We start from the raw sequence: 22654 nt of genomic DNA, 5'->3' as shown, positions 1-22654 counted from the left end.
GTGCGGCTACCCACAGACCAACAGATCCGCCAAGCTTAGCGCCTAGCGAGCCTAACCGAGCTGCCCATCACACGCCCCGGTGCCCCCTAAGCTCTTTCTAAGCTGCCCCCCAAGTAACTCGTCTGCTCGTACAGTGCTCCTTTGTGGGATAGGCGCCTACCCAAATACCCTTAGGCTCTGGCTCGGGCTATCACTAGGCTCCTAAGTACCTAGCTATGCACTTCACTCCAGGTGTCTACCTGCGTCATCTCTTTATGGTCACAACCGACAACAATGTCCAGGCGCTGATCTCAGAACCATCGTTACCCAACATCACATCATGGAAATCTTCCAGAATTCCATATTGGTTCTATTCAATCCCTGACCGCACCCTGCTTATCTCTACTCACAATGCTTGCATTGTTGTCGATCATTGAATCCCCGTTGCACCATGAATACCCGTCCCGTCATCGATGACTCTGCTGGGCCGATTGCGCTTTCAGCCTCGTTCAACAGCGATGCGAGCTGTTTCGCCATTGGCCTCGACTCGGGCTTCTGTGGTATGTACAGGGAATCCTTTCAGACCCGTGTAATGGTCTGGGCGAATATTGATGTTCTCTCTCCAGTTTTCAATTCGGATCCCTGCGAACTCAAGGCTTCCAGAGGTACGATCTCTCCGACGCGTTGCGAACCCTCACATTCTAACCCAAGCTATAGATCTGAATGCCGGAATCGGTACAGCTGAAATGCTGGGGCGATATAACTATCTGGCCTTGGTTGGAGGTGGAAAGAACCCAAGATGGCCTCAGACCAAAGTACGAAGTGAGACACCTGGATGAAGAGCCCGGAAACTGATATATATCTGGCAGGTTATGATATGGGACGATGCGAAACAAAAAGTTGCTATCACGTTGGAGCAAAAGACCGCCGTGCTACGCGTTCGCCTGACCAAGTCGTGGATCGCCATCGCCATCCAGAACAGCATCAACCTCTACAAGTTCTCCTCGCCTCCTGAAAGAACTGCCATATTTGAAACTGCAGACAATCCGCTGGGTCTATGCTGTTTGGGCTCCAGGATTGTTGCTTTCCCGGGCCGGTCGCCAGGAAAAGTACAACTTGTGGAGCTGGGGTCGGGCAATGTAAGCATCATCCCAGCGCACACGTCTGCCTTGCGAGCGATGGACCTGAGCAGGGATGGACAACTCTTAGCTACTGCCAGTGAGACGGGCACATTGATTCGTGTCTTCTCAACCGCAAATTGTACCAAGATAGCAGAACTGCGTCGTGGAGTGGACCCGGCCTATATTTTCAGCATAGCCATCTCCCCTGACTGCAATATGCTCGCCGTGACGTCGGACAAATCGACCTTACACGTCTTTGATCTGCCGCCAAATCCCTCTTCACAGTCGCAACCCACCAGCCCGCTCAGCCCGACCTCTCAACAACGCCGCTCTCAGTCACCACATATTCCCGCCTTGCCTGAAGAAGAGCCAGCGACGAACCAGAAATGGGGGTTCCTTTCGAAGATTCCCCTGCTCCCCCGCGTTTTCTCAGACATCTACTCGTTTGCTTCCGCGCATTTTGAGATGGGCGATGAGACTGCCGGCTTTAATCAGTCGACACTATCCTACTTGCCCGCGCTGGGGTCCTTGCCAAACCGGCCACAGAAAGGGATTTTGGGATGGATTGAAAATTCCACGATCATCTGCATTGGCACGGGAAGAGACGCGCGATGGGAAAGATTCAGAGTTGGCGAAAGACCCGGGGTCTCGGACGAAGGTCAAAGAAGTGTTTGGAGGGATGGGTGGAGGAAGTATTTGGGAAGCTGAACGTCACCGACTATGGACTCAGCAAAGACGATCAAGAACGGCACCGTCAAATATCTGGCCTCTGGCGCACAAGTGGCAGTGTCAGACTATGGAAATGGACATCACCATAGCGCGGACAGATATCAGGCGCAACGAGACAGTGAGAACATTCCACGACGGACATCAGTCGCACCCTATCCGCCAAAATCAATACGAAAGGACACCTTTCTCGACACTTTTGAACCGGGAAAGGGGAAGAAGAAGACGAAGACCCACGAAAATCTATACGTTGAGGAGAACGGCTCAAAGGCAAGGCCTACGAGTTATTCATCGGGCATTAATGGACGGTCGGACAGACAGGCAGGCAGGCAGGCAGGCAGGCAGGCAGACAAGACCGGCGTTCAATTTTGGATTTCGGTTGGCAAAGGAGGAGAGAAGCAAATGGATCGGCTCTCAAGTCCGGTTGGCGGGTGGGCACGGGGATATATACCAGGTATATCTATATATACACACGAATCTCCTTTTCTGGGGGGCCAGTCAAAAATGTCTTTCCCTCTCTATTCATTTCTGTTTCTGTTTCTGTTTCTGTTTCTGTTTTAGTTTCAACTGCTTGACTGCTTGCGAGACACACACACACACACACACACACACAAGGACAGGGGTTATTTATTGGTAATTTGGTGTGCACAGACAAGACGACTCCACTGCCTTTTCTCCTTCTATGTAGCACACCTACCCAAGTACGAGGTACCTACCTACCTACCTACCCTACAGTACTTGCTTGGTTGGGCTCGAGTTCCACGACCATGGAAACTCCAGAAGACCAAGTCTTGACAAGGAACGGTGATTCGAATACACAAGACAGAAAAAGGCACACAACACACATGCCCTGATACAACAGCCGCATGACCGCAGGCAAGCATTGCATCATTCAATCACTTGTTCTTTCCCATGCCTCTCCTTTTTCTGGTTTGTTCGCTCTCTTTTTTCTTTTCCGCGTTCTCTTCTCCCCTCTCCATCCGCCTCTCCCTCCCGGACTTTCTCGAGTCCCGGTTCTGAATCCAATCCTTCAACCCCATTATCACGCCCCGCTGCCCAACCCCCCATCCATCTGCCGTACATACCCAAAGCATGAAGGCGCCCGCCCCGGTCCAGGAGTACCGAAAAGGGAGCCAGAAAGCAACAAGAACAGGAACGCCGACTACCATTTCGACTTGATTTTGATTTCCACGCCGCCAGCAGAGAAAAGGAAAAAGGTGGACCGAGAGCGACTGCTCACGGAAAGTGAGATAAAAGTGGAGAGTACACAGATACATGCAAATCAAAGCATCTTCAACTCCAAAAGTCCCAAGGCTCCAGCGGTGGAGGTACAGGTAACGGTGGATATTGCCAATGCTGAGACTGATAAAACTGCTGCGCTGGGTGCAAAGGCAGAAGGTGAAAATGCGGCGGTGCTGGCCATTGCCAGAATCCAGTCCCAGGAGCAGGATCCAACAGACTCGAAGGTTGCTGAAATGTCTCCAGGGCGGAGTCAAGGCTCAGAACAGGCGCCGGATCAAGACCAGAATTTGCGTCACGACCAATACCGTGACTAGAGACCTCCCCCAGTCCTCTTTTGCCTCCTCTACGCAGGCGACGACCTCGAGGGGAGGGCCCCTAACTCATCGCCTTTTGGTATTGGAAATTGCCAAATCCTCCTGGTGTCATGGACCCCATCATCCCGGCACTGCCAGTATGGGAGGGGACAGGCGTGTGCGACGAAGGTCCTCCTCCTCCCTGTCCACCTGCCATGCCGATGTTACCGGTCTGTGGGGTTGTCGGTGTTCCGTTCTGGTTGTAAAAGGTCGCGCCATTCATGTTCGGGGTGTTGAAGTCGCGAGCTGCTCCAATGGCCCCTCCTGCACCACCGCCGCCACCGGCAGTATTTCCACCTGTTGGCATCTGCGCATTGAGTCCCCAAACCTGTGAGCGGTACTTGTCCTCCTCGATCGTGCCATTGAAGATCTTCTCCTTCATCTTGAAGTACACTTGCCCAGTAAGCAAGGAGTCCGAGCCCGCTTGATGTGCTTGTCCGATCCTCGCCACTGCCAGCTCTTCTGCAATGTCTTGAAGACCCGACTTGGTCATTATGCGCTGGACCATCATCGCCGCTTCTTGGGTGAGAGGTTGTCCGCTGTTAACCTGTCCCTTAACACCGGCATGTTTGAGGATGAATTTGATGTCAAACAGGGAGGGAAAGAACTTCTCCAAATACTTGTGGAACGTGACCTCGTCTTCAGGTAAGGGCTTGCAAATCATGAGTTTCATAAGGTAGCCAAAGTCATAGCCTGAGTGAAAAGAGATCCAATGGACATCAGGATCCAGCACCAGACCAGAGCTGATCAACAGAGCACCAAAGTCATTGGGATCGATGCCGTGCTTTGCGTGCCGTTCAAAGTCGATGCCAGCCTTTGAAAGCATTTGCGTCGACTCTCTCGCATACATGTCAGTCTCCAGGGAGAACTTGAAGTTGAACTGCCACGTGCAAGGCGTAGGAAGGACGTTTTGGTGGAACTGAGATTTCTGCGAAGGAGCGGCGTCGGGCGGAGGTAGGGTACCGTCAGGCTTGAAAAGAGTGACTCCTAGCTGGATCATCTTGAGGAGATCAACATTACACCGTAGCGTTTGATAGTGATAGTCGGCCTTTGTGGTGAACTGGCCAATGGGCCGCGCGACAATACCTGGGAATTCGGTGTCCTAAACAATCCATGTGAGCGCAGTTACGGATGACCATAGACCGAAGACAGTCGCCTACCATTGCAATGTACGGGTAGATGTCCACTAGCTGTCTCAGCGTCGCCATCTCTTCCTTGAGGTTATGCTTCCAGACATTGCGGATCCTAGCGTCGTCCTTGTTCTCCAGAGGCACCACGAGCCCGTCGTAGGCTTGGTGACCCTGCACTGGACCACCTCTAGAGAATCCCATTTGAGCCATTTGACTAGGAAGAAGGCCGCCATCGAGCATGCCACGCTCAAAGCCATTGTTTAGGTTGCCGGTCAAAGCAAACGGACTGGCGTTGGAGGAGCCAGCGGCGCCGAAGGACGGGGTGCCTAGGTGAGTGGGAGGCGGTAGGGCGCCATGTTGATGTGAGGACGCGTGGGATTGGAGGTGATTTTGTTGGATATGATAAGGTCCGTTTATGGACTGATTTCCATAACGTGGAGGAGCCATGATGGAGTCAGAGGCAATCGAGAGTGCGGAGGAGATGGTGTGATTTCAGACGTGTTCATTGCGGGAGTATGAAGATTTGCTGTTGCGCTGGTTATTGGGAAGCGGGTGACTGGCCCATGAGTGTGAAAGTCGAGGCTGCCATCCACTTTACCAGAGAGAAGGTTGTTGAGCGATCATGGTTTGGTGTTTGTGATTTGCGTAGGACTCGGTGCAAGTTCGATGGCCAACATGCGGCGGGACAAAGTCTGGCCCCAGAGCGCGACATCAAAGGCACTAATGCGCGGCCGTAGTAGAGAGAAGCATAGACTACAGTTGCGCTAGTGCCAAGTAATCTCATGTCTGACGACTCTTTTCCAATGCTTGGCCCAAAAAAAGGCTGTGGATGCAGTCTCTATTGCCAGGTAAATTTTCTGTCAGACATAATTCGCAAAAGACAGAGCTGTTTCGGTCATCACCTGCCGATTGCTTTCCTGAGCCGAAGATCTTGTACCACCATCAAGCTCTCCTCTGAAGATACCAACTCGGCTTCACCTCGACACGACTCCCCCGTGGGCTCTGTAGCTCTAACATCCGCCTGCTCCTGGTCCTATCATATCTATCACACTCCGCGGTTCATCATGGCGCCGCCGAGCAACCCAACTGGCTTCAGCATGAAAGCCTTTACCGACGCAGCAACAAGTAAAGAGTGGCGGGCAAGAGATCCATGGAGCAGACAGTAAGCTAGACAACAGAGCATGGTCAAACAAACCCTGACAAGTGTCTAGTGAGGCATGGCGATACACCGGACCTTTCTCAAGATGGAATCGATTCAAGGGAGCATTCCCCGGATTTGGAATTGCTGTGGTCGCGTTCACGGGTTATGTTATTTTCGAACAATTGTTCCTGAAAGAGTCGCACGGTCATGGTCATGAGGAAAAGTCGGGACACCACTAGACGACCTCGGCAGCAAAACGACTCTCCCTCTGCTCACGACCAAGTGCTGGAGTGAGCCGAGACACACCCAACAGAAAAAAGCGTGGCCCAGGTGAACGGTCATTGTACATATGAGACAATTGGAGTGGCCATGTGCAGAAAGCGAAGATGAGGGAACTGGCAGAAAGGCAATCCACGCTGGAGAGCGGTTGGTTGGTACAGCGCAGGCACATCCACGTTTGTTCTAAGGGCTGCCTCTCGCAAGGACATGCAGCCTTGTATCCAATATAGCACAGCCTTGCTCATAAAGGCTTCAGTCAACAACCCGGTTTCGTTGAGATGGCAGGACTTGGATCTACGTGCGAGGAGTTTGCTCGGCCAGAGAGCTGTTTCCCATCGTCGCTGGGCTCTTCTTATCGTGCCACTGCGGGTTGCTTCGTCCCTCGTCCCGCGTCCTCGAGCCTCGTGTGTAGAAAGTGCCATTTTCCATCACCCGAATGGCAGAGCACCGCACCACCCTAGATATCCCTTGCTCGTGGTCGCCTTCTCTTTCTGAACCCCAAGTGTGGAGTAAGATCTAAACCGCAAGTGGCAAACTTTGCCAGGCCAGTCAGAAGTTGGGGATGGATTCAGATGCGGAAAAGAGGAAAGCGACCGCGAAGCGGGCGAGTAGCAAGACGTTCTCGTAGACCCTTATCGGCCACTGTCTGCTTATCGTTCGTGGTATAATGCATTTGACGGCGAGCTCTGGATGCTTGGGCCTGGGTTGTTGGTATCGGCTAGAGCATAGCATTGCCCTTTTCAATCGTGAGGAGTTGATGGTCGGGTTCGCCGCCAACGGGCACACAACACATATATATATCTGTTGGGTCTGAGGCTCTCCCCCCTCCTTTCTCTTCCCAACTTCTGCTCCTGTCGCATTGCGCTATCTATTCCCTGTCCGCCTAGTCCATCAATACCCTCGGACCATCAGCCATGGTTCTTGAGCGTGTGAAGCAGTTGGCCCAACAGGTCTCCAACACTGTTGCTCCTCCCCATCCATTCGATCCGCTCTCCTCCCTTGAGATCGAGACAGCCGTGTCCCTACTTCGGTCACAGTATGGCAAGCTGTACTACAACGCCGTCACGCTGCTCGAGCCACCCAAGGCTCAGATGCTGAAATGGCTGGCTGATCCCGACCACACACCCAAACCACACCGTATTGCCGATATTGTGGTGATTTCGCCCGAGGGCAAAGTGTTCGACGGCCATGTCGACCTTACCGAGCGCAAGGTGATCAAATGGGAACACACTCCCGATGTGCAACCCTTGATCACCATGGAAGATCTTCAAATCGTCGAGCATGTCGTACGCAAGGACCCCGGTGTCATTGAGCAGTGCGGCCTGATTGGCATCCCGCCCGAGGAAATGCACAAGGTCTACTGTGATCCCTGGACTATTGGATACGACGAGAGATTCGGCACCTCGGTCAGACTTCAGCAGGCACTGATGTACTACCGACCACACGTCGACGACTCCCAGTACTCCTACCCCCTAGATTTCTGCCCTATCTACGACTCAAACAAGCAGAAGATCATCCACATCGACGTACCCAAGGTTCGGCGACCACTGAGCAAGGCACCGCCGAACAACTACCATGTGAAGTCGATCGAAGAGATCGGTGGCTACCGAACAGACCTCAAGCCGATCAACATCACCCAGCCCGAGGGTGTCAGTTTCAAAATCAATGGCCGCATCATCGAATGGCAGAACTGGTCCGTCCATGTGGGCTTCAACTACAGAGAGGGCATCGTGCTCAACAACATTTCCTTTTTCGACAAGGTAGAGAACAAAGCCCGGCCCATTTTCTACCGGCTTTCACTTGCAGAAATGGTTGTCCCCTACGGTAACCCCGAACATCCGCATCAACGCAAACACGCCTTTGACCTGGGCGAGTACGGTGGTGGATACATGACCAACTCACTCAGCTTGGGTTGTGACTGCAAGGGCAGTATTCACTACATGGACGCCGAGTTTGTGAACAAGGCTGGCGCGGCACAAACGATCAAGAACGCAATTTGCATCCACGAAGAAGACAACGGCATTCTTTTCAAGCACTCCGACTTCAGAGACGACTCTGTGGTCGTGACTCGTGCCCGCAAGCTGATCATCTCCCACATCTTCACCGCCGCAAACTACGAATACTGCGTCTACTGGGTCTTCCACCAAGACGGCACCCTCCAGCTCGAGATCAAACTCACCGGTATTCTCAACACCTACGCGATGAACCCCGGTGAAGACACAAAGGGATGGGGCACCGAAGTGTATCCGGGTGTCAATGCCCACAACCATCAACACTTGTTCTGTCTGCGCGTCGACCCAAACATCGACGGGCCCAACAACACGGTATTCCAGGTCGACGCCGCCCAGGGTGCCGGTGAACCAGGCTCTGCAGAGAATTTCTACGGCAATGCCTTCTATGCCAAGCGGACAAAGTATACAAACCCCAAGGAGGCCATGGCGGACTACAATGGATCGAGCTCGCGGACCTGGGACATGTGCAACGAGAACAAGCTGAACCCCTATTCTAAGAAGCCCGTGTCGTACAAATTGGTGAGCAGAGAGGTCCCGACGCTGCTGCCTAAGGAAGGCTCCCTGGTGTGGAAGAGGGCTGGTTTCTCGAGACACGCCGTGCATGTGACGAAGTGTAAGTTTCTCTCCCGTCGGGCCAACGCCTCCATTTGCCCTTCACCTACCTCATATACCTGACATCGTGCGAAATATGTAATCGGTTGCTAACAATTCTCATCTGGTAATAGACTCTGACGACCAAGTGCACCCTGCCGGACGCCACGTGCCGCAAACCTCGGGCGAACCGTCCATGGGCCTGCCCCAGTGGATCGCCGCGAACCCGACGGCCAAGATCGACAATGAAGATATTGTGCTGTGGCACACCTTTGGCATCACCCACTTCCCGGCCCCAGAGGACTTTCCTGTCATGCCCACGGAGCCCATGACGCTGCTCCTCCGACCGCGCAACTTCTTCGTGCGCAACCCGGCCCTCGACGTCCCACCCAGCTACGCCAGAACGCCCAGCGAGGTCGCGGCTGGCAAGAACGGATGTGCATGTGAAAAGGACAAGGCCAGCGTGCGGGTTTAGCTGGAGGTTTTCTTTCTCAAATGATTGTCAAGCTAATTCGAGAGAGCAATGACTTTCTTGGTGTGGGAAATCCTGCTCTTTGTTTTTTTTCTTTGGGAAAAAATTGGTTGATAATGTGATCAAGGAAATCTGGTTGCTTCTCTGCTTCCTAATGAAATCGGGCATGATACGACGACCTATCTGAGGAGGAATGTTTCTTACCACTTCGAGAGAGGATTGTACGCAGCATCTCTTGTATTTAACGGGCCGGACGACCACGCTTGTGTCCTGAGCCACAATATATCTCTATATATATCTTCCCGCACGGAATTGTAAACCTCTTCGACCAACAGACATGACCCCATGGTTTGATCACGAGTCTATTCCACCAAGATAAGACATGGGACAAGAAGAACCTGGAATTCTCTGCTACCACGTCTCCTGTTTGTATCTGCCCACCTTCTCCAGTCTTGCGAGGTACTTCTCCGCGTCCTCTTCGGTCTGTATCGGCTCCTCCTCGACAGGGACCATTCCTTGTCCGCTCAAAGCCTTGTCTTCGTTCTCGGTGCTCTTGCCCTGCTGGACAAGAGCGTCGACCAACGCCTGCCTGACAGCCTTGGGCATCTGGCCGGAGGATCCGCACACGATGACCGTGGCGGCCTTGTCCCTGAGAAACTGGCAGATCAAGCGGCTTCGCTCGCGCATCCGATCTTGGACGTAGACCTTGGACGTCTGGTCTCGGGAGAAGGCCGTGACGACTTCGAGGCGGGCGGTTGCGGGATCCCTTGTCTGAAGCGCGGTCCACTCGTCGCGAAAGAAATAGTCTGACCTCGCGTTGCGGCAGCCAAAGAAGAGCGCCGTCGGGCCCGAGACCTGGTCTTGCATGGCCTTTTCGTAAATGAGTGCCCGGAGAGGCGCGATGCCCGTGCCGGCACCGACGAGGATGTGGCTCTGGTCAGCCAACTCACCCGCCCTGGAGAACCGACCTTCCGTCTTCAGGGAGACCTGCAGCGTGGTGCCCACCGGCAATTGCGCCAGGTAGCGTGTACACACACCCTCTCTGATGCGCTTGATGACGGTCCTGTACTTGACGATGGCGACCAACAGTTCGAATTTGGTCGATCCGTCCTCGGTGCTCTTCAACAGTCCGCCGCTCGCTATGCTGAACTGTCTCGGGCGCATCGCCGGGAAGATACTGGTGACTTCCTCCCAGGGCAGATGTACCGAGTCAAACTCCTGCAAGATCTCGAGGATACTCCGCCTGGGACGGGTCGCGTAGTCGTAGTACTCGTCGAGGTATTGCGGGTCCGTAAATTCGAGAAGTCGCTCCTTGTGCATGTCGTTGTTGGTGTAGTTTGCGATGCAGCCAAAGAAGGACCGGCGTGGAATGGCGTTGATGTCCAAATACTCGGTCAGAAGGCCTCGGAGGGTGAGACTGGCGCGGCGGAAGATCGCATCGCTTGCCAGACTGGCCAAAGTGGTGGCCGAAGTCGACCGTCGTGTTGACACAAGGCGGATCGGCACATCCGCGACACGTTGCCAGCCCATGCGGGTGATCAGAGATTCCACGTCCTCTGCGATATTCTGCGGGGAAATGGCGAGCGCGTCACCAGGCATGTAAGGGATTTTTGCAGAGGTTTTGAGACTCATGAACCGAACATCTTGCCAGTGATCCAGCGGGGTGACTCGTTGGTTACACTCCAAAGATACGGAGAAGGAATTCGGAGGAACGTTGGGCCCAGTAGTAGTTGAAGAAGGCCGATGGTTGCTGTCGGCGATTGGCGAGGCGCCAGACGCAGCAGGGTGTCCCGAGGCCCGTTCCAGGCGCCATTTAGTCGGCAGAAGAACATCGTTGGGAACTGGGTCCTGACCGTCCGCGAGAGGGAAGGTGTCCAATACAGTCTCCCGAAACAGTTGTAGCCAGCTCAGAAAGGCGCCGTCGGTGCCCTCGTCGCCCTGTTCGTCAGCCTCGCACGGCTCGACGAGTGGCGAAGCGCCCAGCTGACGAAGCCGCTTGTCCAACTTCCTCGCGGCCCAGTTGAACTTGGGGTACGAGGTATCCCCCAGGCCTGCGAGTGCATAGTCAACACCAGCCAACGTGGTGGCGGCGAGTTTCTTACGGAGGAGGCCGGTCCAAAACCGCCGAGCATTCTCGGGGAAGTCACCCTGTCCCGTGGTGGCGACGACGAAGACTGCGAGGGTGTATTGGTGGAGAAGGCCGTGTGTGGCGGCGTCCAGCCCCAGAACGTCGGTCCGGAAACGCAGTCTCTCAAGGGTGCGGCCGACCTCTTCGGCCAGGTCTTGCGCCGTGCCAGTTTCTGTCCCGTAGAGGACCAGGGCGGATCTGTCGCGGCCTTGTTCGGTCATCTTTCTCCAAAGCTATGCGGCTCGAGACGAGCATTGTGGAACTCCGGCGAGTTGCAAGAGGAAGCAAACTATCCTCCGGGCAAGAGACTTGACCTGGTGGGGGGAACAGCATGTCATGACAAAAAGTCTTACCACCGTCTGTCATGGGGGACATTTTTTTCCCCTCCGATGGCCGGGCTTGGCGTGCCAAGGCGATGTGGGACTCCGCCTGCGGCTCAGGCCGGCGGCCCGCGTGGGCCTCGAGTGACTACATACAAGTTCAATCAATGCACTCAGGTTGGGGAGTTTGTACTTGCATGCAGAACTCGTCTTCCAATAATCTACAAACATGCGCCGGTGAACCAATCCAAATGCAGCCCACCAGCCTGTATCGCCTCCGGTGTGCCTCCTGCTCCTCGGCTTGATATGCGAGCCCACTAGCAATGGCCATGGTGGTGCGGCGAGTACTCTGGCTGGTCATAGTCATTGTCGCCTCCCTGATACCCGCCATCGCCGTGACCATATTGGTGCTGGTCGTGGCCGTGGCCGTGGTTCTGCCCGCCATGTTCATCATCATGCCCGTCGTAATCATCTCCCTGTCCATGACCATTGCCGTCGTGGTCAGCTCCATGGTCGTAACCGTTCCCTTCGTGGTCGCCTCCGTGGTGATAATCGTTCCCCCATTCACCCCCTTGTCCAGGGTCCTCCTCACCACCGTACCCTTCCTCACCCTCACCCTCACCCTCACCATGACCATGGTCCCAGCCTCCCTCCGGATCATCAGCCCAGCCATTCTCAGGGTCGTCCTGTTCGGCGTCCGAGTCCGAGTCCATTCCAGAGTCGTCGTCAGATTCCGCCATCATCTCCAATTTGTATTCAATCGCACCCGTTCCCTCCTCGTCCTCGTCCTCGTCCTCATGCTCGCCTGCATATCTGCCCCTGTGCGCGCGCTTGGTCAATTTGTAATACTCATGGGCCTCTTCGCTGGTGGGGTCCATCTCTCGCAGTTGTCTCGCAAGTCGCTTGATGGCTTTCAGGGTGCGGCGCATATTGTTCTGCTTGTCTTCTTCGGGCGCTACCACAAAGAACAAAAGGTTTGACAAATGTCAGTCCGTGAGGCGGGAAAAAGAATACTTCAAAGGGGATTTACCGCGCCGACGTACCAGTGTTGTCCATTTGATGCTGTTCGTAGGTATCGATGTGGACGTGTATCTCTGACAAGACCGAGTCCCACGTGGGATGCTGGTCGTCGCCCTCACCAGTCATTCCGTACCCATGGTCCCCGGTCTCACCAGCTCCTCCATGCCAGTCATGGTGGTCGTCGTACCCGTAGTCGTGGTCGTGGTCCATATCTTCTGACGCGACCGCGGTAAAAGTGTTCTCAATGGATGTGTCGAGAGATGAACGTGTTGCATGAGAAAGCTCGGGGCGGCTCTATTATACTCGTCCTGATACGGGCTCAGCATGTGTGCCCATATCGAGTCTAGCAAGAGGTCTTCGCTCCGGGATCCCTGTCAGTTGCATTCATTACTATTTTCAGCACACATGGGCGAGAATAGAATAAACCGCCTGGCCCTCCGCCCCTCAGTCGCACTCGCTCTGGTAGAAATCCCGAGATCTTTTTATCCATTGGGATTGATTACATCCGCAATTAGGACCTCTATTAAACCCGAGTGCAAACTCCCACATGTAGCAGCTGCTCGAGCCGTTAGAAGTCTAGGTCATGACATGCCAAGAGTGTTTCTAAGCCACACGGTGGGGAAATGCGCGCCACTTGCACCGAAATCAGACAGATGTAGGAGGCTGACTGTGGGATTCCCGAGATTCCTACAAGGCGTGCCAAGTTAGTTGTGTCAGGGAATCCTTCAGCCGGCTCTTGTTTCCGGGCGCGTATGTGAAAGAGGTATGTACATACGTTCACGTTCGGATAGGGTCCTTACCATGACCTCGGTGGCTGACTTACACAAGAAAGGCAAGTAAGGTACCATTGGAAGCTCCACCGGCCCCCACTTATGTTGACTCCTAGTCTTTCTTGGCACTACTAAAGGGGCAATAGTATATGCAAGTTGTCATTCAACAATCCTTGGCGACTAGACCTAGCTAGGTTTCCCATGTCGAAATCACGCATCCAAGCCACATGAGCCATCTAATAGATACCGGTCCCGTGTCTTCTGGCCCTCGATGGTACGTTTTCGGCCAAAGGCGGATGACATGAGATGGTATTGCCAGAATTCCAAAAACCCCATGCCCTTCGCCTTCGCCCCCATCCCCCCCTCCCCTTTTTCCCTCTCCTCGACCCCGCCCCTCCGGGGGGCCGTTATTGTACGTTCACAGGGATGCTGCCCCGCGATGCCTCTGCTCCTAGCGGGTCTCGCCCTAGGGAGGAATGGCGATTGCGACATTGCGAATCCCGTGCCTCTACAATGCGACATGTAGTCTGACACGAACGACCAAGTCTTCCTGCGGCGGCGGGTCTCCGGGCCCTGCAAAACCTCCCTCTCGTTCTCATCCAGCCTCTCCAATGGGGTTTGCGCCATTCGCTTGAATCGTTGTTCTACTTTCCCACGCACTCCCCAGCTAGGAAAGGGAAGTTTTTGGTCATGTCGATCTATTTTTGGACTCGGGCGGAAACTAGAGTCTCAAGAGGCAGATCGAGGCTGTTGTCCATATCCATTCTTGGACGCCGCAGCCCTCATGTCGTCCACAGGCACTGCACATGCTCTATATAGCTAAGACGGGTCGGGTCTCGGGGAAGCCTCTCTTCGTAGTACCATTATCCTAATTTCAAAGAAGACAGGCATCGCCGGGGTCGCCAGCCGTACAAAAAGGGCCAACTGCTTCGCACTCCCTCCTTTTTTACTCCAGCCTCAACTCCCTCTTTGTTTTCATCTGTTATCAAAATGTCGTTCTTCCGTGGGAAAGGAAAAGGAACAACGACGATTCCCGTCACACAGGCACCTGCAGTTCCTAGCGGTTCGACCGCGTCGAGTTTGGCCCCGACCGCCCGTGCACTCGTATCAGTACCTGAAGCAGAAATTGTGTAAGTCCCCCCGGCACGCATCGTGACAGTCGATACTTGCATTGGTGGTGCGACAGTTCTGCTCGAGCTAACACCATCGCCTCCAGCGTCGTTCTTATCCACGGGTTGAACAGTTCTGAGTCTGCGTTCCTCGGAGCAGATGGCACCAGCTGGGCGACAGAGCTCAATCAACTGCTCGAGCCCTTGATTGGCGAAAACGTCGAAGTCGTTGAGGTGGGCTGGCAAACCACGCCGACCAGCCCGGCGAACGTCAGTCTGAGCATCAGCTCCACGGCGCCGGAGCTTTTGGATGTCATTGCAAGAGAAGTGCGTGGGAGGCGGTGGGTAGCCGTTGGTCACAGCATGGGTGGTATGGAAATTCTGGCGGTGAGTTAAAACGTTGACTTCGAGCCTTTGTCCCTCCCCTCGAGACATTACAACGCAACCGGGCTAACACGCCCTGAACAGGCCATGGGGTTAGCCTTTGAGGAGGTCAGCGGTCAAAGGCCAAATCCCGCGACAGCCGTTACTCAGCGAAGAACACAATGGGGTACACTATTGGACTCGTGTCTAGGCATATTCCGACTTTGTTCTCCTGGTCAGGGTTCTCCTTGGGGCCAGCCAGGAATTCTCTTAGCGAACCTGGTGCCTCATGCGACCTCGGCCCAGATCCGGGGGCTGGCAGTAAACTCGAATGAATCAAAAGCCATCACGGAATCCTCCAACAAATGGTTTGCAGACCGCAAGACAAAGGGCCACCTAGTGAACGTATTTTCGGCGCAGGAGACTAAGCCAGTCGTCCCAGGGACCATGAAGGTAAGTTTTGCTTCCTTCACACTTTCCACTTCTCGCGTCCGGCGCGCGGGAGACACTGCGTCCCCCTTCAACTGACCTTTTTTTACAATTAGATTGTCGACTATGACGGATCGGCCTTTGCCGTGAGCTCCACAAGGCTGACAAACTCCAAAACCGTCTTGCTGCCGGGCGAGTCTCACACAAGTGCTCCGAAAGCCCCAGCAGATAGCGACACGGCGAATATCCTCGTGGCCGGAGTCGCCTTTTGTATCAACGGGAGTGTGCCCGAAGGAACTGAACTCACACCCGGGAGGGAAAAGCCATCAGGCATCAGGGGCGCGTTCAGTAAGATTCTGCCATCGTCGAGCACGTTGAGGAGCCGGGTTCCTGGTGCGAGCGGAAGCGGTGGTGCGAGCGGAAGCGGTGGTGCGAGCGGAAGCGGTGGCGCGGCCGCACCCACCTCCTGACATTGTAGTCGCCGGTTCCAATGGAGGCGACTCAAAAAAGCGGCTTTGCGGATCTCAAGCCTGATCCAGCAGTCCTGGCCAGTGTACTTGGTGACAATTTGGGGCAAACCCGGTGTTCGGACGGAGAGGAGTAGTTTGGGAAACGCGTTGATGGTCGAGTTTTGGGTCCTGGCGAGGTAGAGGCAACGACTTTATCCACGTCTTAGAATGTAAGAAATGCTCATCTCCCACCAAGGATGTTTTTCACTCCGGAAGTATCTTTGTGACATGTTTGGGAAAGACGTGGGACAATAACATACTACCGAACGAGGTACCCGTGCCGGTACGTCGAAATAAGAATCGCTTACTTAGGTCGTCCCGCCCCGATCGGAATCGTCCTGGGCAAGTGAGGAGATTATTCCGCTCTTGGGTCGAGGTTGCAGGATATCGAGTACACACAGGCCAATGACGATTCGCAAACGGCAGGGTACCACCTTGAATCATTCTTGTTGTCCACTATCCTGGTGCCAGGCCTTCAGCAGTCGCACCCGGGGCGAGCGACTTTGATTCTGATCGAATCGGCCTGAACATTGCTAGATTTCGAACGACGAGCATTGACTCAAGAAAACTGGTACTAGCACCGTTGGCCAGAATCAAGACGCCGTTGTATATATTCTCTTCATTCCTAATAAACAGCAATACTTTTCATGCCTAGTGGTAGCCTTCTGACCGCCGGTCCGGTCGATGAGGACCGTCAAACTTCCGAAACCGGTCATTTTTCTCCTTACTGGATGTTTGACCCGGCCAACCAATGTCAGGTCATGACTTGGCAAATTCCACCAACCAGCTAGCTAGTTTCTGTACATTCTCCAGTGGGACGGCATTGTAGTTGCTCGCCCTGATCCCTCCAACAGATCGGTGACCTTTGAGGCCGAGGAGCCCGCGCTGTTCCGCACCGGTCAAGAACGCCTTCTCTTTGGCCTCGTCCGGCACTACCTCTCCGCTGCCTGCTTTCGGCCCTGAGATGATTCGAAAGCAAATGTTCATCCGGCTCCTTGCGCTTTTGTGCGGGACGACGTAGTACGTCTCTGGGTGAGAATCAAGGGTTTCATACAAGAGTCTGGCTTTTTGATTGGCCACCTCTTCCTGACCAGAGACTTTGGTAGAGCCGAATGTGGAAACGAGACGCTGCAGGACCAACGTCGCAACATACAGGTTGAAGATCGGAAGTGTATTGTAGAGACTGTTGTTTGCTGCAATGGTTGAGAAGGAGAGCATGATGGGCGGCAGACATCCCGAGGTCGGGATCACAGGGGATAAGGCGTGGAGGAATGCTGGGGAGGGTACGAGGCTGAGCAAGGACTTCCGAATGATAACCACAGTAATGCCGGCAATACCGAGATTCTTCTGAGCACCGCCCTGATAATAGTTAGCGCCGCATCGGGGGACACAAATGGAATCATTGGCTCACGAAGATGACCGCATATTTCCGAACGTCGATTTTTCGGCTCAGAAAATTGCTCGACATGTCTGCCACCACGATCCTGTCCTCTTCCTCATTCCCGCTGGTGTTCTCCAAAGCTTTGGGAAAGTCGGGAAATTCGACACCATCGACGGTCTCGTTGTCGCACAAATAAGTCAATGCACTCCCCTTTGGTGTTAGGTTCCACTCGCCCTCATCCGGGATCTTCCCAAACTTGCCGCCATTGCTCTTCCGAGCGTCAGTGGCAACATTGACATATTTTGCACCGATGAGTCTCGTAGCTTCCTGGCAAGCTTTGAGAGACCATGACCCGGTTACCAGGTAATCAACCTTCAACTCTGCCTCGATCTCCTTCTTGACCCGCTCTAGGACTTCGGCTTCCTTGCCTTCCCCTAGCTCCGCCACGGCCTTTCTCCGACGACGTTCAATCCAACAACCCACCAGATTCTGAAGGGCGGCACTGAATTCTCCGGTGCCGCCTGCTTCCATGAACATCACATCGTACTCATCTGTGGGGATATTGTACAGAGTTGCCAAGGCGTCCTTGGCGTCGGCGAGGACCTTGTTTGCGGTAGGAGACCGGTGCGAGATCTCTGCCAGTGAGAGCCCGGTGTCCTGGAAATTGACAAATGCTTGGGCGGCACTCTCAATGACAGGGGTAGGAAGAGGGGCGGGACCAGCCCCGAAATAGGCGACTTCTGAGCGACCGGGCATGTTTGACGAGGGCTGGTAGTCTGAGGGATCTGTATTCAGCTAGATTCACCAGGTGACGTGCTTGATGTCGCGGGAAATGAACACCAAGTCAGTAGGGACAAGAGACAATGAGTGGTAATCTTGAATTTCGACAAGTCAGTCTGAAGAATCTTACGCTTTTGCCATCACGGAGCACAGAGATGAGTCAATGGCATGAAAATCGGAAGAGGAGCTTGGCAGGACAGAAAAATCATTGGAGCCAATCAACGACGAGCAGCCTCCGAGGCTGCGCTGAGGTGCTTTTCTACGACCAAAACAACGAGAGTTTCAGCATCACGCAGCCAAGGTACTCATCACCTGGTCCCCCGCGATCGAGGCATTGACCTTTGCGCGGTCCTCTCTGGGTCCTGCTGTAAGATGCTTCGGCTTCAGTATACTTTGTTGGGTTGTTGTCCAGGTGTCTCCCGTGCTGCAATGCTTCGCTGCTCTCTCAATCGTGTACACTCGTTAGGCCATTGTTGTCTTGTTGGTTGTTTATCTCTTGGGTGACTAGCATTGACTATGTGCTCCTCTTTCTTGTATCAGTGCCAACCCAGCATATTCTTCGGTGCGTGCTGGAAGTCGCCTTTAACAGCATAACATCTTGTGTATACTCGTAAGCCGGTGTTCCTTGTCGCGCACACTTCACGTCGCCTCGGGGCTAGAAGATGTGGCGGTCGTGTTGTCCGCGGAAGAATCCACCGGGCTATACGTCCATGCCATGTCTTTCACTTTTGGCTGCAAATCAGGTTCGGAAGATCGCTAGAGACATAGTCAGGCTTCGGGAGTGCATTCAGAGCGTAGATACTGTCGGTCATGGATATGCGACCGGTGGTGGCTGATGCGCCCGAATTCAGTTTTGACTGTGTTTGAACCGGTGATCAGCGCAGGGACAATCAAAGTTGCTGCTGACATGGTGAACGACTTCGGGGGCTGCAAATTGAGAAACTGCAAATAGCGTCGCAGGTGACAGATCTAACCACAGAGGAGGAAGCAGAGGTTCGCTAACATGTCGACTTGAACAGGGATGGTGTAGAGAGGGTCGTTGGACGGGCATGCGATGACAGGATCAAATGCTGAAGGGGATGGCAAGCACCGAATCCCCTGAAATCCCAATGCATGCTATCTGACAAACAGAACAATGCGACGAAAAAGTATCCGACAACTGGAGTTAATGTAGTTGAGAATATAAAATACGTTCGAGGCGAAGTTGCCTTTGCTACCTGGAGAATTCTGCGTGCCGCCCCAACTCATTTCCAACCTCAACAATACCTCCATACACGATGCCATTGTCCATTGTCCCACTGCCTGCCAAGTTGGAAGTAGACCTCGATTATTGCCGACTCTACACTGCTGAGAGTTTGGCTCTTCACATCTCAATCGTCCATCTCCGCAGAAAGGAGCCTTCTGAATCCCACTAGCGGTAGGGTTTGCCACCTCCATTGTTTCCCGCCCAATACATCACCAACACAACCTCGTTTACTGACGATCTCTGTACAGACGATACACTAGAAATGGTGCTCCATAAACTACACCTATTGTTCAGCCTTAGCACTGGTTCCACCTCCTCGTTTGGCCGTAGACGATATGCAGGCCCAGATTCGTGAGGTATTCAGGCAACCGCAATTTCTCTTCGGATACGGTCAGCCCGGCTGCTGTCCAATCCTACTCAACAGCGCCCGAGTCGATTCGTCCCTGCATCCTCTGCCTGACAAGATATCCGTCTCATTGGGCAATATTCCTTGAACTATCGCTGTGTCGCTCTGACAACGAAAGATCCCAATGCCGCGAAGACCGCACAAAAAGTCTCGAAATGGCTGTCTCGCCTGCAAAAAAAGGCACATCAAGGTGAGTGCAGGACGTTGGGCACTCAGCGGGAAACCGCACTTGAACCAGTTACTGAAAAATCGACTTAGTGTGATGAACATCGCCCTCGATGTATTAATTGCCAGACCGCCGAGCTGGGCTGCAACTTTGCTTCAAGCACATCCCCTCCATCGATGAAGGCCACAGCCACGGAAACCAATGTTGCGCGTGCATCTCAGCCGTCTACTCCAGACCAGCGAGGACCGCAGGGCCACGAGCAATCCAGTATTGTGCCCCTTGTTACGCCTTCTGGGCCATTTGACCCGAACCTAAATATGCAGCATCTGGAACTCTTGCACCAATTCCTCACTTCCACATACAAAACATTCCACGCCGAAGGACCTGTACAGTATATATGGCAAGGAACGGTAGTTCGTATGGCCTTATCCTTCCCTTTCCTCATGCACGAGCTGTTGGCAATCTCGGCGCTGCATCTCGCACACACGAAGCCTGACAACGCCACATGGTACCATACTGCATCTACGGAACTACAAACTTTGGCTCTCAACCAGTTCAACAGCGTAGAGAGGGACATCAACGCCTCAAATTGTGGCGCCGTTCTCTTCTTTTCCTTGCTGCTTGCGGTTCATATCCTCGCCGACCCCTCTCGCACGGCTGGCCTAGATTCGAACCAGTATCTCGACCACGTCATCGACTGCGTCATGCTTATGCGCAACGTCCCCAAACTCATCATCAAAGACTGGTACCAATATCTGAAGCAGACCGAACTCAAAACAATGTTCGAAATCCAACAGCCTCAGAAACCTTACCAAATTCCTCAGCCTTGCCGCGACTTGTCCAAGTTAAACACGAATCCAGACCTGGCAGACCAATCAAGGGACGCATACGAATCAGCGATTGAGAGGCTGCAGTGGGCGTTTGCGGTATCCAAAGTGCCTGATGAAAGACACACAACCATCCGCTGGTTAATGGCGTGGCCCGTACAGCTCAAACCCGACTTCCTCGAAAGACTCAATCAACGGAGACCCGAAGCCTTGATTATCCTGGGATACTTTGCAGCCTTGATGACATTTTATACAGAATGTTGGGCCGTGGGGGACTCTGGTCGTATTCTGATTGAGGCCATATCCTCACACCTCGGACCTCACTGGTCGGAGTGGATGGAGTGGCCGATCTCGTTGATTGCAGCGAGGAACGGTGGCTAGATTAGCATTGAATAGTACATATTTCCGCTGTAGATAAAAAAGCAATGTTTCAGAGTGGGCTATATGTATCTGGCTTTTGGTACTCGGATCAGACGCTTCGTCGTAATTCTCAGTCATCGATAATGTGGAGATCTTAGCCTTGCGCAGCCTCGTCAAGGCGGTGAGATGACTGCCCCACCTCCCCCAAATTCTGCCGACCGATTTTCTGTTGCGACGTTCTTTGCAAAGAGATCTAACTGCTAGGATTAGCACCACTGTTTTCTGCACCACAATATCCTCAGTTACCAGACTTCCGACTAGCACATTGGAGCATGAACTCCAACATCCCATGACAGATGCTCCTCGACTGACAGACCACGATGTCGCGAGGTGGACGGGGAAGAGGACGTGGTGGAGGCGGTCGAAAAGGCCCCCTGCCTCCCGAATTGGACTTTGACGACGACGACGACATTTCTCTCGCGCCGACCGAGAAAAAGCCACAGGCACTATTTCCAGTACCGTTTGCCCCTGACCCCCTCTCCCAAGATACATTACCACCAAAAACCACCTTCACAGACAAACAGTCCTGACTGGGGCGCTCTCAAAACTTTTACAGGATATCGATCTCCCCGTCCCTCGCCCGCCGACATCCCGCGAACTCGCAGCCGTCAGTCGCTACCTATCCTTCCGCACCCGCACTCGCAATGGACCGTACTTTGCGACCCTCGATCCCAGTAGCATTGCGGATGAAAAGACGGGCACAACACTCAAGCGCGCGGGGTTTGATCCGTTCAACGATCAGGACAAGTACACGGCCAAATATCACAAGAAGAAGAGGACTTTACCGGACTTGAAGGGGAGTGGGAGAGAGTACGGTACGTCACTAAACCGCTCTCCAACAAATTGCTGGGACGCAACAGAGCTTTTGGTTGGGACAAAGGATGTAGGAGAGACTCTGGCTAATCTCCTATCAACTTCTAGCCTTGAAATACTTTCCACAAGAACTCTGGCCCCTCCTCGACCCGGAAAAGAAGAGTCCGCTCTGGCTGTCGGCGGATATCGACGTGACGACGAATACCCCGAATCGCAAATCACTGAAGCGGAAGCGAGAGGTCCTTGTACTCGAAGACGACGAAGAAGGCGAAGACGCCTCGGCCAAGATTGCTGACGAGGAAGGAAATGACACCGACGACTCGGATCCGCTCCTTTCCGGGTCTCGCCGCGCACGGACGGCAAAGGCAGCAAAGAAGAAGCGACGGCGCCGCGAGACCGAATCACGCGAGAAGCGCGGTCTTGACGCCGAAGACGATTTCGGGCCGACCAAAAAAAAGGCACGCTCTCTGATAGAGAGCATTCGCGCAAAGGAGAGGAAGCGGCAGAAGCAAGGGTCCGGCGGTGGCGGAGAGTCCGACGAGGACGAAGATGACGACGACGACGACGTGCCCGATCCGCAGGAAAACAACGGCGCAGACGGCGACGAGGAGGCAGGAGACGATGACGACGATGACGACGACGAGCCCGTGGATTCCGAGTTCGAGGAGTCTGACGACGGCGAAGCCGATGATTACAACGCGGAGAACTACTTTGATGGCGGCGAAGGGGATGACGAGGATGGCTTTGCCTATGGCGGTGGTGGCGGTGATGAGGGGGGTGAATTCTAGCAATCGTCAAGTGCGAGGTAGGGCTCACCTGCTTGGTTGACTCCATCGTCTTCCTACATTGAGCCACTACAAATTGCCTTGATCAGCCTGATGTAAATCCGAAACATAATCATGCCAGCCGCCAAGATGTTCA

At 53.9% G+C, this 22654-nt stretch overlaps 9 protein-coding genes across 9 annotated transcripts; 5 read left to right on the top strand and 4 right to left on the bottom strand.

The window, feature by feature from the left end:
* Positions 1 to 430: 430 nt before the first annotated feature.
* On the top strand, positions 431 to 3382 carry AYO20_03009 (hypothetical protein; the record flags this gene model as incomplete). Its single annotated transcript, XM_022641313.1, has 6 exons — positions 431 to 539; positions 606 to 644; positions 697 to 794; positions 849 to 1758; positions 1831 to 2134; positions 2980 to 3382. 6 exons carry the CDS (start codon positions 431 to 433, stop codon positions 3380 to 3382), a joined length of 1863 nt encoding a protein of 620 aa, XP_022502844.1.
* A 61-nt stretch (positions 3383 to 3443) lies between these two features.
* Positions 3444 to 4998, bottom strand: AYO20_03008 (hypothetical protein; the record flags this gene model as incomplete). Its single annotated transcript, XM_022641312.1, has 2 exons — positions 3444 to 4523; positions 4582 to 4998. 2 exons carry the CDS (start codon positions 4996 to 4998, stop codon positions 3444 to 3446), a joined length of 1497 nt encoding a protein of 498 aa, XP_022502843.1.
* Positions 4999 to 6885: 1887 nt separating this feature from the next.
* AYO20_03007 (hypothetical protein) lies at positions 6886 to 9049 on the top strand (the record flags this gene model as incomplete). Its single annotated transcript, XM_022641311.1, has 2 exons — positions 6886 to 8596; positions 8709 to 9049. 2 exons carry the CDS (start codon positions 6886 to 6888, stop codon positions 9047 to 9049), a joined length of 2052 nt encoding a protein of 683 aa, XP_022502842.1.
* A 408-nt stretch (positions 9050 to 9457) lies between these two features.
* AYO20_03006 (hypothetical protein) lies at positions 9458 to 11395 on the bottom strand (the record flags this gene model as incomplete). Its single annotated transcript, XM_022641310.1, has 1 exon — positions 9458 to 11395. One exon carries the CDS (start codon positions 11393 to 11395, stop codon positions 9458 to 9460), a length of 1938 nt encoding a protein of 645 aa, XP_022502841.1.
* Positions 11396 to 11811: 416 nt separating this feature from the next.
* On the bottom strand, positions 11812 to 12724 carry AYO20_03005 (hypothetical protein; the record flags this gene model as incomplete). Its single annotated transcript, XM_022641309.1, has 2 exons — positions 11812 to 12449; positions 12538 to 12724. The coding sequence occupies 2 exons, from the start codon at positions 12722 to 12724 to the stop codon at positions 11812 to 11814; spliced, it is 825 nt and encodes a 274-aa protein (XP_022502840.1).
* A 1550-nt stretch (positions 12725 to 14274) lies between these two features.
* AYO20_03004 (hypothetical protein) lies at positions 14275 to 15655 on the top strand (the record flags this gene model as incomplete). Its single annotated transcript, XM_022641308.1, has 4 exons — positions 14275 to 14414; positions 14471 to 14780; positions 14862 to 15209; positions 15302 to 15655. 4 exons carry the CDS (start codon positions 14275 to 14277, stop codon positions 15653 to 15655), a joined length of 1152 nt encoding a protein of 383 aa, XP_022502839.1.
* Positions 15656 to 16453: 798 nt separating this feature from the next.
* On the bottom strand, positions 16454 to 17831 carry AYO20_03003 (phosphoserine transaminase; the record flags this gene model as incomplete). Its single annotated transcript, XM_022641307.1, has 2 exons — positions 16454 to 17053; positions 17106 to 17831. The coding sequence occupies 2 exons, from the start codon at positions 17829 to 17831 to the stop codon at positions 16454 to 16456; spliced, it is 1326 nt and encodes a 441-aa protein (XP_022502838.1).
* Positions 17832 to 19631: 1800 nt separating this feature from the next.
* Positions 19632 to 20881, top strand: AYO20_03002 (hypothetical protein; the record flags this gene model as incomplete). The annotated part of the gene is made up of 2 exons (XM_022641306.1): positions 19632 to 19697; positions 19766 to 20881. 2 exons carry the CDS (start codon positions 19632 to 19634, stop codon positions 20879 to 20881), a joined length of 1182 nt encoding a protein of 393 aa, XP_022502837.1.
* Positions 20882 to 21240: 359 nt separating this feature from the next.
* Positions 21241 to 22521, top strand: AYO20_03001 (hypothetical protein; the record flags this gene model as incomplete). Its single annotated transcript, XM_022641305.1, has 3 exons — positions 21241 to 21380; positions 21437 to 21735; positions 21842 to 22521. The coding sequence occupies 3 exons, from the start codon at positions 21241 to 21243 to the stop codon at positions 22519 to 22521; spliced, it is 1119 nt and encodes a 372-aa protein (XP_022502836.1).
* Between the last annotated feature and the right edge of the window lie 133 nt (positions 22522 to 22654).

This window comes from Fonsecaea nubica (assembly GCF_001646965.1).
Source record: "Fonsecaea nubica strain CBS 269.64 chromosome Unknown Scaff13, whole genome shotgun sequence".
NCBI classification, from domain to species: domain Eukaryota; kingdom Fungi; phylum Ascomycota; class Eurotiomycetes; order Chaetothyriales; family Herpotrichiellaceae; genus Fonsecaea; species Fonsecaea nubica.
This window is presented reverse-complemented; position numbering and strand designations above follow the sequence as displayed.